Source organism: Vidua macroura, chromosome 28 (assembly GCF_024509145.1).
Source record: "Vidua macroura isolate BioBank_ID:100142 chromosome 28, ASM2450914v1, whole genome shotgun sequence".
NCBI classification, from domain to species: domain Eukaryota; kingdom Metazoa; phylum Chordata; class Aves; order Passeriformes; family Viduidae; genus Vidua; species Vidua macroura.
Genome location: NC_071598.1, coordinates 1,947,175 through 1,965,673, shown reverse-complemented (window position 1 = coordinate 1,965,673; position 18,499 = coordinate 1,947,175). Strand labels below are relative to the sequence as shown.

General features: G+C 47.8%; 2 protein-coding genes across 5 annotated transcripts in view; one reads left to right on the top strand and one right to left on the bottom strand.

Moving 5' to 3' along the window:
• Positions 1–7,645, top strand: part of LOXL2 (lysyl oxidase like 2) — a 63,712-nt gene extending 56,067 nt beyond the window's left edge. Inside the window, exons 12-14 of one of the 2 annotated variants that reach the window (XM_054000640.1) lie at positions 998–1,134; positions 2,293–2,404; positions 4,423–7,645. In XM_054000640.1, coding sequence (XP_053856615.1) covers positions 998–1,134; positions 2,293–2,404; positions 4,423–4,502 — 329 coding nt within the window. In that variant the 3' untranslated portion in view covers positions 4,503–7,645. Of the gene's footprint in view, positions 1–997; positions 1,135–2,292; positions 2,602–4,422 lie in introns of those variants that run through there. The other variant, XM_054000639.1, reaches the window with a different exon arrangement.
• On the bottom strand, positions 6,158–16,717 carry R3HCC1 (R3H domain and coiled-coil containing 1). Of its 3 annotated transcripts, XM_054000636.1 has the most exons (8): positions 16,702–16,717; positions 16,043–16,158; positions 14,879–15,016; positions 13,125–14,280; positions 12,773–12,945; positions 11,405–11,475; positions 7,976–8,071; positions 6,158–6,383 (listed from the first exon to the last, which is right to left on the bottom strand). In XM_054000636.1, the coding sequence occupies exons 2-8, from the start codon at positions 16,135–16,137 to the stop codon at positions 6,235–6,237; spliced, it is 1,878 nt and encodes a 625-aa protein (XP_053856611.1). In that variant the 5' UTR covers positions 16,138–16,158; positions 16,702–16,717; the 3' UTR covers positions 6,158–6,234. The 3 variants fall into 3 exon arrangements, with proteins under 3 accessions (XP_053856611.1, XP_053856610.1, XP_053856612.1); XM_054000635.1 differs by lacking the exon at positions 16,702–16,717 and having other exon boundaries at positions 16,043–16,254; XM_054000637.1 differs by lacking the exons at positions 6,158–6,383; positions 16,702–16,717 and adding an exon at positions 7,168–7,515 and having other exon boundaries at positions 16,043–16,254.
• Positions 16,718–18,499: the final 1,782 nt, after the last annotated feature.

Sequence of the window (18,499 nt, the reverse complement as noted above, 5' to 3'; positions counted from 1 at the left end):
ATGGATGATGGATGGATGATGGATAGATGGATGGATGATGGATGGATGGATGGATGGATGGATGGATGGATGGATGGATGATGGATGGATGATGGATAGATGGATGGATGATGGATGGATGATGGATGGATGGATGGATGGATGGATGGATGGATGATGGATGTTTGGATGATGCATGGATGGATGGATGATGGATGGATGGATGATGGATGGTGGATGATGGATGGATGGATGATGGATGGATGATGGATGGATGGATGATGGATGGATGGATGGATGGATGATGGATGGATGATGGATGGATGGATGGATGGATGATGGATGGATGGATGGATGGATGGATGGATGGATGATGGATGGATGATGGATGGATGGATGGATGGATGATGGATGGATGGATGATGGATGATGGATGGATGGATGGATGGATGATGGATGGATGGATGGATGATGGATGGATGATGGATGGATGGATGGATGGATGGATGGATGGATGATGGATGATGGATGGATGGATGGATGGATGGATGGATGGATGGATGGATGGATGGATGGATGGATGGATGGATGATGGATGGATGGATGATGGATGGTGGATGATGGATGGATGGATGGATGATGGATGGATGATGGATAGATGGATGGATGATGGATGGATGATGGATGGATGGATGGATGGATGGATGGATGGATGATGGATGTTTGGATGATGCATGGATGGGAAGCCCCCAGGTTCCCCATTCTCTTTTCTACCCTCAGCTCCCTCCATCTCAATTTTGAGCTGCTCCAAAACCCCAAAATGTGCATTTTCTGCTCCCTACCCAGTCAGGAATTCCAAAAGAAGCCGCCGGCTGCTGGGGTTGGAAGGTGGCAGCTCCTTAAATCTCACCCAAAACACCACACATGGAATTTATCACTGTCCATGGGGAGCAACCAGGAATTTTCTGGGAATTCTGCTGCAGATTTAACACTTTTTGCCTTAATTCTCCTCCTTTAGACGTGCAGAAGCAGTACGAGTGTGCCAACTTCGGGGAGCAGGGGATCACAGTTGGCTGCTGGGACGTTTATCGGCACGACATCGACTGCCAGTGGATCGACATCACCGACGTCCCCCCTGGGGATTACCTCTTCCAGGTGGGACAAACAGCATTTGTGACACCCCTACTGCTTTTATCTTACCAAATCGAATCCAGGATTTACCGAATTTGTTCATCTGACACCTCCAACTTCTGTTTATAGAGGGATTATATTCCCAGATGCCTAAAAGATAAAGGATTATCCACCAGGATAATCAACACACGCTCCCAAGGGAAAAATCAGGGCCCATGAGCACAGTTTGGAGATTAAAGTCTTAAAAAAATCCATGTTCAGCTAATCCTGGGTGGGCCCAGGCCAGCTGATGTTGTTGACAGAGTTGTCACACCCCCAAAGCACAGCACTCCTCTTTGGAGCTGGTTGTAAGCAACATTCCCAAAATTTTGGGATTAAATGGTGCCATTTTGGGGGTTTTTGCATGAATTAGGGCCGGGCCTCCAGTCCGTGCCCATGGGGGAATTCTGGGGTCCAAAAACAGCCACAGAAGGGAAAGGAGAGGAATTATAGGGGAAATTGTCTGGGGTCCAAAAACAGCCACAGGAGGGAAAGGAGAGAAATTATTTCTGTCTGAGCTGTATGAAATGGAAAATGGGGTTTGGAAGGAGATTTTGGGGTGTGGGGGAAGGTTTGGTTGTGGTGAATTGGAGATGGAGCAGCTCTGCTGGGAGGAAAGGCTGAGGGAACTGGGAATGTTCACCTGGAGAAGGGAAGGCTCCAGGGAGAGCTCAGAGCCTGAAGGGGCTCCAGGAGAGCTGGAGAGGGACTGGGGACAAGGCCTGGAGGGACAGGACACAGGGAATGGCTTCCCACTGGGAAAGGGGAGATTTGGGTGGGATATTGGGAAGGAATGAGGGTGGGGAGGGGCTGGGATGGAATTCCCAGAAGAGCTGGGGCTGCCCCTGGATCCCTGGCAGTGCCCAAGGCCAGGCTGGAGCCCCCTGGGACAGTGGGAGATGTCCTGTCCATGGCAGGGTGGCACTGGGTGGGATTTCAGGTCCCTTCCCACCCCAACCATCCCAGGATTCCCTGACTCAGCCTTTATTCCCTCTTTATCCACGTCATCTCTCTCTCTGTACAAAACAAATCGTATTTTCATTTTCTGCTAAAAAAAAAAACGCCGTAAAAAAAACAACTGATCCTTCATCCTGCCAAATCCCCCTTTGAACAACCCCACCCCTGTCCCTCCACCCCCCTCAGGTCGTGATCAACCCCAACTACGAGGTGGCAGAGTCGGATTATTCCAACAACGTCATGAAATGCCGGAGCCGCTACGACGGGCAGCGCATCTGGATGTACAACTGCCACATAGGTGAGGGCTGGGAATCCTCCAGCAGGGCCAGGCGTGCTCCAAGGATTCCTCTCACACAGGGAATTTCATGTTTTCCCCCTGTGAAAAGCTCTGGTGCAATCCCATTATCCTGGGAAACTCCTTCTTCCCATAATCAAATCCTTTTGCCAAGCTGGGATCTCTTTGGATCATGAAGCTCCTCTTGGAAAAGAAAGAAAGCAGTGGGAAAGAGCCTGCTGTACCAGGCAGGAATTAAAATGTCCCTGGAATGTCAGGGAAATCTCTGAATGTAAAATGTTATCATTTGGTATTTTTCTTTTTGGTCATGGAAATAAATATCAAAGCCAAACTAATTTAAATTTGGCTTATTCCATTGTCAAAACCATTTAAAATGGAATTAACTTGGGGGCTTTTTAGGACCTTTTCTAGTTTTTACCACAGAAAATGAATTAACACAATTCCCTGCCCAGCTCCAAATAAAACCAGCTCTGAAAATTTCCTTCTTCAAGGAATGTTTTTCCTGGAAAAAAAAAATCCACATAACCACTATTTTTTCTCATTATTTTGTTGGGATTTTAGCAGAAAACTCTCATCTTGTGTGCCACATTTCAGACTGTGACCTAGTTCAGGAAAGTGAAGCCCATTCCAGCTGTGGCACGGGCTCTGCAGCTGAGCTGGGAGATATTTCTGGTTAAAAACAAAAGTTTTGGTTTTCACTTTGTCCCAGTTAGAGAGAAATTAGGGTTTGGTTGTGGTTCAGAGCAGAGCCCTCACACCCTCACAGGCCTTGTTGGGCCTCACTTTATTTTTTAAGCACCAAACCAGTGAAATTTGGGTAATTCAGTCTTGCAAATCCACATCCAGCCCTCCTGGCTGTGCTGTTAGGGCAAGATTTAATTAAAACTTCATTTAATTAACCCCAAACCTTTAAGCCCTTCATTTCCAGGGCGCTGGTTCCACCCAATCCCAGTTTTCCCAAGTGCTTTTCCCTCTCCCAGCGTTCCCAAGGCTTTTTCCCTCTCCTGGTGATCCCAAGGGTTTTCCCCGTGCTCTCCCCCTGTTCCCAAATGTTTTCCCCATGCTCACCCTGTGTTCCCAAGCATTTTTTCCATGCTCTCCCAGTGATCCCAAGGGTTTTCCCCTCTCCCAGTGTTCTGAAGAGTTTTTCCCTTTCCCAATGTTCCCAAGTGTTTTTCCTGTGCTCTCCCCGTATTCCCAAGGGTACTTCCCTCTCCTGGTGTTCCCAAGTGTTTTTCCCTGCTCACTTTGTGCTTTCCTGATAGTCCCAAGTGCTTTTCCCTGTGTTCCCAAGGGTTTTTTTCCCTCTCCTGGTGTTCCCAAGGGTTTTTTCCTGCTCCTACTCACCCCCTGCTCTCACTGTGGTCCCAAGGGTTTTCCCCATGTTCCCAAGGGTTTTTCCCATGCTGTCCCTGTGTTCCCAAGGGTTTTTCCCTCTCCTGGTGTTCCCAAGCATTTTTCCATGCTCTCCCCTGTGTTCCCAAGGCTTTTCCCCATATTCTCCCTGTGTTCCCAAGGGTTTTTCCCTCTCCTGGTGTTCCTGAGTGTTTTTTCCTGCACCTCCTCACCCCCTGCTCTCCCTGTGTTCCCAAGGGTTTTCCCCATGTTCCCAAGGCTTTTCCCTGTGCTCTCCCTGTGTTCCCAAGGCTTTTCCCCCTGCTCTTCCTGTGTTCCCAAGGCTTTTCCCCATGTTCCCAAGGCTTTTCCCATGCTCTCCCTGTGTTCCCAAGGCTTTTCCCTGTGCTCTCCCTGTGTTCCCAAGGCTTTTCCCCATGCTCTCCCTGTGTTCCCAAGGGTTTTTCCCTCTCCTGCTCACCCCCTGCTCTCCCTGTGTTCCCAAGGCTTTTCCCCGTGCTCTCCCTGTGTTCCCAAGGGTTTTTCCCTCTCCTGCTCACCCCCTGCTCTCCCTGTGTTCCCAAGGCTTTTCCCCATGTTCCCAAGGCTTTTCCCATGCTCTCCCTGTGTTCCCAAGGGTTTTTCCCTCCCCTGCTCACCCCCTGCTCTCCCTGTGGCCTCTCCAGGCGGTTCCTTCAGCGAGGAGACGGAGCAGAAGTTCGACCACTTCAGGGGACTCACAAATAACAACGTGTCCGCCCGGTAGAATTCCCACTAATTTAAGGCAGCCAGGACTCCTGCTCCGGCCCTTCCCGAACCACTGCACCCCAGGAAATGGAGCCTCCACCAAACTCTGAATTTCAGGTGAATCATTCCTGAAGAAGCCTCTCCCTCCCCACTTTAGGTGCTCAGGCCACCCCTCGGTGCCTCCTGCAATTCCAGCCCCGCTCCTGGCGGGAGCTTCCAGCTCTCCTCAGCTCCAGCTCTTCACCATTCCAAAGATTTCTCCCACATTTTGCAGCACTCCTCGCCTCAGGTTGGGTGCCAGCCACCCAAAAGTGCCTTCATCCTTCATTTCCAAGGCATTATTTGGGAATTCTCAGCTCTTTTCCACTCCCGATGCCTGTTTGTGCTGCTGCTTCCTGCACTCCTCCTCAGCACTGACTCAGTTTAGCAAGGAAATAGAAGGAAAATTAAAAAAAAAAAAAAAATGGAAAAAAGGAGCAGCTTTTTGTGAGCAGAACAATGTAAAGCTGAATTTAATACTGCAGTGAAACGCTTGGATCCAACGCTCCGGAGGGGAGCAAACGCAGAACGTGGAATTTCACAGGGAATTTCACCTGGAATTTCACAGGGAATCTCACAGGGAATTTCACAGGGAATCAAAGCTCCCTGAAGCAACCCCTCAGCACCCAGAACTCTGCAGATTCCCAGGGATGAGGCCTCTGGGCTGGGAATTCCCATCCCACAGGAATCCTGGTGCTGTGCCCATCCAAGGATCACCTCCTGACTGGATATTCCATCTTTTTTTTTCAAGGATGAATGATCCTTGTGCACCTTGCAGAGGGAATTTCTGCCTCTCATCCCCAGGGATCTGCTCCTGTGGGAATTCCCAGTGCTCCTCTGTTTGTTTGAGGACACATTTTGCTACAGAGCTCCAATAAAAACCTTTTCCCTGGAAGAAGAAAAATCACTTTAGAAGGCCTTGGTGTATTTGTCCTCACAATTCCTGGAAGTTTGGGGGTTTTCCCCCTCTTCTACAATCAAAGTTACCTGGAATTCCAGCTGATTCCACAGGGAATTCCAACTGCCACCTCACAGGGATGTTGTGAGGCTTAAAAATGCAGAAATATTTTGGGTATTTGTCATTTCTCCAGCTGGCAAAGGGTTTTAACCTCCTGGCAATTGGAAAATTCCAGTTTTTCCTCAGAATTCCAGACTGGAGCATGAGCAGAGCCTGGAATGAGGGTGAAAGCTCATTTTAAACCCAGCTCTGGGCACATCAGCACAGGCAAATTCTGGAGTTTTTGATCTCAACTTTCCTCACCATCAGGGAAGTTCAGGCTCTTGAAACTCTGCAAATAAGGAAAGAATTCCCTAAAATCTGAATTCACTGCCTGCCAGTTTTCTGGGATATCTGAACAGCAACATTACAACAAATGTGGAACAGATTTTTGAACTCCTGCCCTTGTTTAGAGTTGAATTTTGGCCCAAAAAATTCCAATTTTCTTCCTCTTAATGCCTCCTTTTTGTTGGAAAGCAGAGCAGGAAGAAGGAATAAAGAAACCACCTCATTCCTGCAGGTGCCCCAGATGCTTTAAAACACCCAACAAAGAATTCCAGCAACTTCCCAGGGCTCCAAAAAAACCCGAACAAGAAATTCCCAACTTCCCCAAGCTGATCCATAAAGGAACACCCCCGTGGCACTGCCTGCTCTGCATGCATTTAATAGCACAGCCATGCTCATCTTTACAGCCTTTTTGGGGTTTTTTTTGGGATTATTCCTCCTGATCCAAGGATTCTGGCTGGAAAACTTCAGTCCCTGTGGCCTCCTGCTGCCTGTGCCTCCAGCCCAGGGCGTGGGACACGAGTCTCCTGGCCACTGCCGTGTCCGTCTGCGGCCTCTCCTTTCCCAGCTGAAGCAGCTCTAGGGAAAAATGGGAAAAAATTTACCCAGCTGGGGCTTGGTCAGGGAGAAATTCCTGGTTAAATCCCAAAAATCAGCTTTTTTTTTTTCCTGCTGTTTTATTGGTTTATCGACAGCAAATCTTTTCTGTCGCGGTGAATAAATTGGGTTTTTTTTTCAGGATGATGGAATTCCACGGTTTCCAGTGGGATTGTTTGGTCACCATAAAGGTTCAGGGCTCTTCTGCTGTGTGGAAAATTGTTCCCCGTCCTCTTCCAGGAATTATTCCTGGCCAAATTCCCAACATCCCATCCCTGTGAACTGGCAAAATTCCCAACGTCCCATCCCTTTCCATGCCTGGAAAAACCCCCCAGGCAATTTATCCATTTATCCAACTGAAACTCCTCAAAACCAGCTGCCAAAATCCTTGGAAAACAGCAAGGAAAACAAAATTTTAAAAAAATCTGCATTTTAAATTATATCTAAATATTTCAGATTATTTGGGAAGCCCCTTGGTCAGTGGCCTCCATTTTTTTTTGGATTGCTGCAATTCCATCTGCAAGGAAATCCACCAAAATTTCACCAAGTCCACAATAATTTGGATTTGGGGATTAATTAATCAATCCTTTATCAATTTGAAGTTGTTATCTACACAGCAAGGGGGGGCTTTGTTTGTTTTTCCACAAGTTTCATTCATTCCAGAAAAAAAAAAAAATCATTAAAAAAAAATTTAAAAAGAGACACTGTCAGCAAATTCAAATCCAAATTTGTGTTTGGAAAATAATCAATTGAAACTGGATACCGATGGAATTTGTGTTTAATTGTTCTATTTAATTATTAATTAATTAATTAATTAATTAATAATAAATTAAAAATAATTCTATTTTCATTTAACCTGATTTAGAAGAGTGAATAAATGAAAAAACAGATGAAGGGGAGATGCAGACAAAGCAAATTTTTGGATGTTTCCTTTAAATCCAGCAGTGCTGAATCTCAGGAATTTGTCACTGTGACAGTGTCCCTTTAGAGCATTAAAATTGGAATTTATTCTGACTGCAGTGAGCTGGAAAATCCCAGGAATTGTTGGTTCAGAGTCTCTGCTGCTGCTGAGGTTCATGGCTTTGCTTTCCTGTGGCAACTGGACCTGATCAATCTGATTGAAAGGCAATGAAATCAATCAATCAATCAATCAGTCAATAATCAATCAATGGTAATCAATCAACTGATGTTCATGGCTCAGCTTCACCATTTCTCCTTCCTGAATAAAATTATGCCAACCACAAGATTGGGTTTGTCTCCTTTGGATTGCCAGGGGGAGAGGGAAGAGAAAATTCCTGGGGAAATTTGATGGCTTTGCCTTCCAAAAATCCCAATTCCAGCACAACCCTTCCCTTCCAACTGCCCAAAATAGCAGCAAATTACAACAAAAAAAAAAAAAAAAAATTAAATTAAACCTGAATTCCAGCAAAATTCCACACCGCAGCTCAGTGCCAAGAAACCCGTTAAAAACCCAATCAGAAAAAATAATTGGTCCTGAATAGGAATTTGTCATCTGGACCATCAGGAGCAGGAGATCCGAGGAAAGGGGGTGGATTTAGGAAATCTTGTCTTACTTGGTCTCTGGAGCGCCCTGAGCTTGGACTGGCGGCTTGCGTGGATCAGGGGCCGCAGCTTCAGGCAGGGGTAGCGGCGGCCCAGGGCCTGGGAGGCTGCAAGGACACAAAGGGCTGGAGTGAACCCCAAAAATCAGATTATACATGGTGCAAAGGGAATGTTCCCATGCCTGTCCTATTCATCCTGCTTAGGAGGCTGCAAGGACACAAAGGGCTGGAGTGAACCCCAAAAATCAGATTATACATCGTGCACAGGGCATGTTCCCATGCCTGTCCTATTCATCCTGCTTGGGAGGCTGCAAGGACACAAAGGGCTGGAGTGAACCCCAAAAATCAGATTATACATGGTGCAAAGGGAACGTTCTCCTGCCTGCCCAATTCATCCTGCTGGGGATGGATGAACCCCAAAAAATCAGATTATACATGGTGCAAAGGGAATGTTCTCCTGCCTGCCCAATTCATCCTGCTGGGGATGAATGAACCCCAAAAAATCAGATTATACATCGTGCAAAGGGAATGTTCTCCTGCCTGCCCAATTCATCCTGCTGGGGATGAATGAACCCCAAAAAATCAGATTATACATCGTGCAAAGGGAATGTTCTCCTGCCTGTCCCATTCACCCTGCTTGGGATGGATGAACCCCAAAAAATCAGATTATACATCGTGCACAGGGAATGTTCTCCTGCCTGCCCAATTCATCCTGCTGGGGATGAATGAACCCCAAAAATCAGATTATACATGGTGCAAAGGGAACGTTCCTCTGCTTGTCCCATTCACCCTGCTGGGGATGGATGAACCCCAAAAAATCAGATTATACATGGTGCACAGGGAATGTTCTCCTGCCTGCCCAATTCATCCTGCTGGGGATGCTGCAAGGACACAAAGGGCTGGAATGAACCCCAAAAATCAGATTATACAATGAGCACAGGGAATGTTCTCCTGCCTGTCCCATTCATCCTGCTTGGGATGGATGAACCCCAAAAATCAGATTATACATCGTGCACAGGGAATGTTCCCATGCCTGTCCTATTCATCCTGCTTAGGAGGCTGCAAGGACACAAAGGGCTGGAGTGAACCCCAAAAATCAGATTATACACTGGGCACAGGGCATGTTCTCCTGCCTGTCCCATTCATCCTGCTTGGGATGGATGAACCCCAAAAATCAGATTATACACTGGGCACAGGGAACGTTCCTCTGCCTGTCCCATTCACCCTGCTGGGGATGCTGCAAGGACACAAAGGGCTGGAATTAACCCCCAAAAAATCAGATTATTAGATGATAATCAGATTGTTACCAGATAATAATATATTAATAGAAATACATAATCATATATAATAGAAATCTATAATAATACATAATATATAGTAAATATATAATAGTATATACATACTATATAATTGTATTTATTATAGAAATTATCTATGTTATTATATTTGTTGGTTTATATTATCATATATAAAATATAAAGCATAAATACTATGTTTATATAAATATATAATATTATTATCAGATTATATGTTGGGCACAGGGAATGTTCCTCTGCCTGTCCCATTCATCCTGCTGGGGATGCTGCAAGGAACAAAAACTGCTGGATTGAGCGCCCAAAAATCAGATTATTAGGTTATAATCAGATTATTACCAGATAATAATATATTTAGATAAATATATAATCATATATAATCTAAACATATAATAATATATAATATATAATAATAATTTTTATATAATATATAAATTATTATATGTAATATATAATATATTTTATATATTATAAATTATAGATATTGTTGTATATTATATAGCATATGTTATATAGCATATATTGTTATGTATGTTATTATATATTTATATTATATACACTCTATATTACAAATTATATAGTATTAAATAAAAATACATAATACATAAATATATAATAATACATAAATAATATGTTTATATAAATATAGAATAAAATTATTATCAGATAATAATATGTAAATGTGTAATAATATAGAATATATAATATTAAGATATATGGATAATATATATATTATTATGTATGTTATATATTCTATATTGTGTATATATTATATATAATCTTATATATAATATAATATACTATATAATATATATACTATAATATATAGTATATATACTATATATACTATATATAGTATATATACTATAATATATACAATAATATTCTATATATATATTATATTATATTATATTATATTATATTATATTATATTATATTATATTATATTATATTTATGTAATATATATAAATATATATATAAATATATATAAATATAAATACAACTATAAATATAGATATAACCATAAATGTAAATGTAAATGTAAATGTAAATATAAATATAAAATAACTATAACTACAGCTATAAATATAAATATAAACATAAATATAAGCATACATTATAAATATGAATATACATTATAAATATAGATTAAATATAAATTTAAATTAAATATAAATATAAATAAATGCATTTCTATAGAAAAATAATTAGTTATGGGCAGAAAGGGCAGAAATAAAATACATTCCCAGGGACAAACCAGCTTTAAAAACCCCTTGAACCTGTGTGACTTTGGTGCCTTCTCTTTGCACACTGAGCTGGGCAGCGTGCTGAGATTTTAACAAGAGAAAAATGAACAGCAACGTGAAGACTGAAAAACCAAAAATCCCACCCACCTCTCCTTCCTGACACAGAACTTTTTAAAGATCTCCCCATTCAAAAAAAAAAAAAAACACCAAAAAAAACCCCAAAAAAAATTAAAAAAATAAATCAAAACAAACAAAAAAAAAAAGTTTTCACGATGTTCCCACAAAAACACTCAAAGGTCTCAGCATTTGCTCAAGGCTTGGACTAAACCAGCCGAAGTCATGGTGGGAACCTCAGGAAGGATCCCAAAAAATAGGAAAAAAAATTGGTTTTTCAAAGAATCTTGGCACTTTTAGGGGAAATCCCAAATAAAAGAGCAGAAGTTGTTGGGCTACAGGAGGATGGAAACCCCTCCAGGGCTGGCTCTGAGCTCAACTTGTTTGTCCTGCCCAAAAAAATGAGTTTATCCTGATTTTTGGTGCCATCCCCCTCCCAGTATCCCTGGGAGGTGACTGGATGTTTGTAGGAATTTTTTTCCAGTTATAAAAGACTAAAAATATGGAAAAAAAAAAGTGAAAAACCACTTTATTACCATTATTATTATTATTTGTAATTTCTAAGAGTGCACACAGCTGCATCCAAGGCAATTAAAAACCAATTTCCACATCCCATCCCAGAAATTCCCAAAACCCTTCCAGGATGGAAAAGAACAGGAAAAAAAAATTTAAAAAATAAAAAAAAAATTAAACCCCACTGCAAACCAGTTCAGGGCACTGGGAAGGGACTGGGGAGCTCTGGGTGCCTCAATCCCACCCCAAATACCTGTGGAGAGGCTGGAGAAGATTCCCAGGGCATGGGTATCATCCACCCACTGGATTTTGAAGCCGCTCTCGCTGCAAAAAAAAAGAGAATAATTTGAATTCATGTCAAGAAAAACGAAGCCCCAATAAAACCCAGCAGCCCCAGGAGGGAATTTCAGTGTTTTATGGTGTTTCCCAAAGCATTATTCCCATTTTAAATGGGGGGAAAGGGCAGGAAAAGAAGGAAAAGGGACATTAAATGTGAAATTACCCCAAAATTCGCTTTTGCTTCCCAAAGCCAACCTCAGTTTCAGGGATTGGCTTTCAGCACTGAAATATTGACATTTTTGAAGTGCTTCCCAGACACAAAAATAAAAAAACAAGGGATTTATTAAGTGATTTTGGGGTGAAATCTCATAAAGAGTCAGTGGAAAAGGGGAATTTGGGAGGAGGAATTTTCAGAAATTCCACTCCACTGCTCCATTGGATCCATCCTTTTCCAGTTCTGCTTCACCCTCAGAAAGTGGAAAAAGAAATTTCAGGAAGCACACACATAATGCAGGAAGACTTATTTAAATATTATTAAAACAGAAATCTAAATAGTTAAATAAAAATTGTTCTTTCCATTTTAAATAATAATTTAAATATCATATTTAAATGCTATTTATTTGGTTTAATTTAAGGGATCTGTAGAGGGAATTTTCCCATCTAATCCAGGAATTATCTGGGTGCCGGAGCTGTGGAGTAAAGCTGGGCTTTAAACCAGGACTAAAGTGCAGGAAAAGCTCCTTTGAGGCACACGGAGAGGGGAAGGTGAAATTAAAATCAGAATTTGGGTGCCAGAGCTCTGCAGTAAAGCTGGGCTTTAAACCAGGACTAAAGTGCAGACACACAAAGAGGGGAAGGTGAAACTAAAATCCAGAATTTGGGTGCCAGAGCTCTGAGGTAAAGCTGGGCTTTAAACCAGGACTAAAGTGCAGGCACACAAAGAGGGGAAGGTGAAACTAAAATCAGAATTTGGGTGCCAGAGCTCTGCAGTAAAGCTGGGCTTTAAACCAGGACTAAACTGCAGACACACAAAGAGAGGAAGGTGAAATTAAAATCCAGAATTTGGGTGCCAGAGCCCTGGGGTAAAGCTGGACTTTAAACTAAGATTAAACTGCAGGAAAAGCCCCTTTGAGGCACACGGAGAGGGGAAGGTGAAATTAAAATCAGAATTTGGGTGCCAGGGCCCTGGGGTAAAGCTGGGCTTTTAACCAGGACTAAAGTGCAGGAAAAGCTCCTTTCAGGCACACAGAGAGAGGAAGGTGAAACTAAAATCCAGGATTTTGTTGCCCATCCCAGGCTGACTGCCCTCCCTGCCATGCTCAGGCTCCCAGGAGTTACTCACTGGAAATCTGAGAATATTTCCATCAGATCCTCGGTTTTCAGGGATGAGGGGAAGTCGTAGATCTCGGTGACGTGGCCCAGGTCCCCCTCGCTGACCTGGGCCTCTCCGTAGCTGGAATAATCCACGCTGATCCTCTCGACGCTGATGTCCTTCACTGTCAAATTCCCAACGATCTGGCAAGATCCAAACCAAGGATTAAAAAATAAAACCATGAGCCAGGCTCGAGTTTCATCCCCTCAGAGGCCAATCCCCACCTCGGCCACTCCAACCCCCCCTGCACCACCCAGGACATGGAATCTCCTCCCAGGGAGCGATTCCTTCCCCTCTTCCCCCAAATTTTCCCTCAAATCACCTCAGCCAGGAGCTCTGCTGTGCAGTCGTCCTCGAGGCCGCTCTGCCTTGTCCCCCCTCTGTCCCCTGCAGCCAAATCCAGGCCCCTCCACAGCGCCTCGGCCACATCCGAGCGTTCCTTGTCCTCCTCTTCCTCCCCAGGCACCTTCCTGCCACGGATCCGCCCCGGAGCGCCGGGATCTCCACCACGGAGCAGCTCAGGAGCAGCCAGAGCCTCACCCGGCCCTTCCAGAACCTTCTGGAGGGGTTTCTGCTCCACCTGGCCAGCGCTGGGGCTCTCCTGCTCACCGAGATCACCCCGGCTTCCCTCGGCATTCCTGGAACCCTGCTCTCCAGGGGGGGATTGGGTCCTGCTGCTCTCCAGGCTCTGCGGTTCCAGCAGTGGGGACTCTGCCACAGCTGGTTCTGGCACAGCTGGTTCTGGCACAGCTGGTTCTGGCACAGCTGGGTCTCTCATGGTCAGGTCTGTCATGGCCGGGTCTGTCCTGCTGCCACCGTGGTTTTCCAAAGGGATGGAGCTTTTCCCACACTCCGACCCTCCGGAATCCCGGCTGGATTGCTTCTCCTCCTGCAGCTGGCCCTGGAATTCACTGCCTTCTGGAATGGCGGTGCTGGCGTGGCTTGACTCTTGCTCTCCTGCTTGGGGTGGGTGTTTGCTGCGTGCAGAATGGGAACAGTCTTTATCCCGGCTTCCCTGCTCACAGGAATCGTTGCTATTCCCTAAGGATGGCACCTTCTCATCACACAGAGGATGCTCAGCGCTGCCTTTTCCTGGGACCTCCTCAGGCTCCTGCTGCTCCCCAGGGCTGTCTCCACCCTTGCCCAGCTCCCGCTGGCTGTCCCGGATGGAATTTCTGGGGCAGTTTTCACCTCCTGGCGCCGCATCCCCGTCGGGCTCCGTCCCGGGGCTCTCCCGCTCCCTCCAATTCGCCTTTTTCCGGATCCCTTTGGGCACGTACAGGGCTTTGTCTGGCTTCTTCCTGGGCGGCCTGGTGATCCTGCCCGAGCCCACGGAGGCGCGGGAATTGTCCCCGTGGGTGTCCCCGGGGTGGCGCAGCCGGGCCCCCCGGCCCCCCCGGCCCCAGGGCTGCGCTGGGCGCTGCGACCGAGGCGGGTTGGTCCCGGGTTTTTGGTCGCTCGAGGTCTCGTTGGGAAGCCTGGGAAGGAGGGGATGGTGAGAGGGGAGCCCAGGGATGTGGGGTTTGCCAGAGGAAAAGGAGGAGAAGCATCAAATTCCCAAAGGGAAAATCCCGCTGCTCCTTAGGGTCTGGGAGGTGCCATTGGTAATGGAGACCTTAAATGGGACACGGTGACTTTGTGCCTGATCCAAGGGCTGGAGCCCCTCTGGAGCCAGGCTGAGAGAGCTGGGAATGCTCCAGGGGCTCCAGAGAGACCTCAGGGCCTCTTCCAGAGCCTGAAGGGGCTCCAGGAGAGCTGGAGAGGGACTGGGGACAAGGCAGGGAGTGACAGGACACAGGGAATGGCTTCCACTGCCAGAGGGAGGGACAGATGGGATATTGGGAAGGAATTCCAGCCTGGGAGGGCAGTGAGGGGCTGGGATAGAATTCCCAGAGGAGATCTGGCTGCCCTTGGATCCATGGAGGTGTCCAAGGCCAGCTTGGAGCAGCCTGGGACAGCGGGGGGTGTCCCCAGAAGGTGACAAAGGGTGGCACTGGGATGAGTTTGGGGTCCCTTCCAAACCATTCCAGGATTCCGTGATCGTTGCCAGCCCCGACCCGACGGAGCACAGCTCACCTGACGGCCGAGTGACAAATGACCGTCCTCCTCCTCCAGCCCTCTCCCACCGAGAAGCTGCTCAGCAATTCCATGTTTTCCACAGTCCGGTGGATCAGGTACCTGAGGCGGCTGGACAGGGGTGGGAACAGGAGCACCCTGAAAGGAGAGAGGGCTCAGGGCACCAGAAACGTGCAGGAAGGGATGGGAATGCTGGAAAAATTTAAAAACCTCATCCCCCAGTCATTCCCAGCACGGGATTTAAATCAGAAAAAAAGCCAAGCAGGACTTGATGATATTAAAGAGCACAAATGCCTTCCCAGATTTGCAGCCAGACACATTTTACACATAAAATGGAGTGTGGGGAGGCTGGGAATGCCTGACCCCAAGGCCTTGGCCTGGACTCTCATTCCTGCTGTATCCATATGGGAAAGGCTGGGAAGCGCCAGCAGAAAGCTGCTACTGATCCCCTCCCTGCCAGGCTGAGTGGAATTTCATTTCTCTCTTAACAATATCTATCTTATTCTGTAACATTTCTAAATCAGTATTTATCTCAAAATGTATACACAAATATATACTATATAAACCTTCTATCAAACTTTAAATTTTCTCTACAAATCCATTTCCCACATGGAAAACAGGAATAAACCAAGAATGGATAAATAAACTCCACGTTCAATGTCACTTGCTGTCACACAGTTTGTCCCCGAGTGTTTGACAACGGCAAAGGGAATTTCTTTGCCAAGCATTTTATTTAAAAAAAAAAACAAAAAAAAAAAACAAAAAAAAAGCACTGAAACAAATATTTAAGGTCATGACAAGCTGGCAGGAAGCTCAGCTCAGCATTGCCACCCCTGCTCCTGTCCAGCACCCTGGGATTGGCCACCTCAAGGGCTCCAGAGGTCACTGGATTGGGAACAGATCCAGGTGAACCCAGGACTAGCAGTGGCCACCAATGGCCACAAACCCCTGCCTGAAGGCGTGGCCAGGGGAGGGGATCCCACACCGATCCCAGCACGTGGATCTCCACATCCAGACCCCAAATGCTGCTGCTTTCACCCCAGAAAAACGATGCAAGCCACGAGCCCAAAGTCCCCACGTGTCCCCGCTGCTCCCATCGCCCGGGGGCTGCCCGGGCAGCGCGGAGGGTCAGCCCCGGTCACCCTGCCCGGGCCGGGCACCCACCGGTGGTGCTGCCCCTGCACCATGAAGTGCTCCAGCTCCTCCGCGATCCTGCCCACGAACTCATCCTCGCTGGGCGACAGGAAAACGCCATCCATGGAGCGCAGCGCCAGGGCGGCCTGCCGAGGGACAGGGGCACACGTGGAGGGACAGGGGCACACGTGGAGGGACAGGGGCACACGTGGAGGGAGGGACGGCCGCAAACCCCCGCCCATGGGTGCCCAGCATCCCCTACAAATCCCACCCGCCCCTCTGCTGGCTCCGTCTGCACCCCGTTATCTCCCTGCCCTGGCCATCCCAAAATCCTCCTACCCTGGATATCCCAAAATCCCCCGCCCTGGGCATCCCAAAATCCCCCAGCTCTGGGCATCCCAAAATCCCCCCGCTCTGGGCATCCCCAGCACCTCCACATTCCGTTATCCCCCTTTCCAGGACACCCCCAGCCCCCCATCCCGCTCTCTGCCCTCCTTCTCCCAGCGCACCCCCAGCGCCACGTGCTGCCTCCTGTCCCCATCATCATCATCATCATCACTACCCCAACCCCCGAACCCCCCATCGCCCCCATCCCCGCACCCCCGCACCCACCGCGCCCCCCGCCCCCGCACCCCCGGTGTCCCCCCCAGGCTCCGGCCGCCCCGTCCGGGGTCCCCCCGCGTCCTCACCGCCAGGCCCGGCCGAGCAGCGGATACCGGTGCGGCGCCTGCGCCCGGTGCCGGCTCCTCCTGCTCGATCCCGGCTCCGCCCGCCCGGCCCCGGCTCCTCCCGCTTGATCCCGGCTCCGCCCGCCCGGTTCTGGCTCCTCCCGGCTCCTCCCGCCCGGCCCCGGCTCCTCCCGCTCTGTCCTGGATCGTCCCGCTCCGTCCCAGCTCCTCCCGACTGATCGCAGCTTTTCCCGTCCCGGCTCGTCCCGCTCGGTCTGGGCTCCTCTCGGCCTGTCCTGGATCTTCTCCCTCATCCCAGTTCTGTCCCTCTCCATCCCAGTTCTGTCCCTCTCCATCCCAGTTCTGTCCCTCTCCATCCCAATTCCGTCCCTCTTCATCCCAATTCCGTCCCTCTCCATCCCAGTTCTGTCCCTCTCCATCCCAGTTCTGTCCCTCTCCATCCCAATTCCGTCCCTCTCCATCCCAGTTCTGTCCCTCTCCATCCCAGTTCTGTCCCTCTCCATCCCGGTTCTTCCTCCCCGTCCTGGCTCCCTCCCGGCCATCCCCACGCTGGTGCCAGCAGAGCTCCTGGCTCTGCTGTCCCCAAACCCTCCCGGGCTGGGCTCATCCCCCTTCCCTCTTCCCCCGTTCAGCTCCGAGCGCTCCGGAATCGCCGCTGACATTGGGGCAGCCGGGGCTGATTTCAGCCTGCCCGGAGCTGCTTTCCCGGGACACCGTCCCGGCCTTTCCGTGATGGGAGGAGCAGGTTTCCAGTCTGGAAGCAAAGTCAGGCAAGACTTCAACCCCCAGCAGCCACATCCCGTTATCCTCCCCTGCGCTCGTTTCCCCCTTTCTCTGTTAAATCCATTCTTCCTAAAATTCCTGATTTTTTTTCTTGCTGCTGAAAAATCGCTTTAAGGTCAGCAGTCATTCTCTGTCCCAGGCTGTCTCCCTGCAATTCCAGCTGGGAAAGCAGCACAATTCCACATCACCTGCACAGGGTTAATTCCCACACGCTCCCTGCCTGCCCCAGCCTAGCTCATTAAAATCATGGAATGGTTTGGATTAGGAGGAACCTCCAATTTGTCTCCTCTATCTGCTGACTTCCACGTGGATTTGATGCTTTTCTTCCTTTCCCTCTTTTGCAAATATCATTTTTCTCAAGCCCCTCTGCTCCTCACCCAGAAAACCCAGAACCTGTGCCCAGGTCACCCACGGCACATCCAGAGCTCCAGAAGTGACCTGGATTTTTTGGGGGGATTACAGAGCAGGGTCAGGCACAAATCCTGCCCCAATTCCTGCTCTGGGATCAGCCCCAGACTGGAATAATTTCACTCACCTGAGTGTGGAATTTGGGATGGGAGAAGGGAAAAGAGGAGGAGGAGAAGGAGGAAGACGCTTCGTGGTGGGATTACAGAGGAAGCCTGTGCAGGAAGAAAGGGAAGAAGGAGCCACATTCTGCAGCCAGGTAAACAAGGGGGGTCTGTGCCAAAAGCAGCCCCAGTCACACCAGTTTGGAGCTGTTCCCATTGCCCAGTCTGCCCACAGGAATGTCTGTAACACACTGGGATTTCTTCCAGAGCCTGGCAGGTTTGGGGTTGGCTCTGTCACCACCTGGTCCCTTCTGCTGCCAGGCCCTGGGCGCTGGGTCAGAGCTGCTGCAGGACAATGCAGCGCTAATTAAACACAATCATTTAATTAAATAATTAAACACAGGTAATAATAGGACACAAAAAAGGGTCACTTCACCCTCTTTGTTGTCTTTCCTTTGCAGGTTCACCCTGTTCATCACAGACACTCCGAGCTGGCTGTTTTTCCC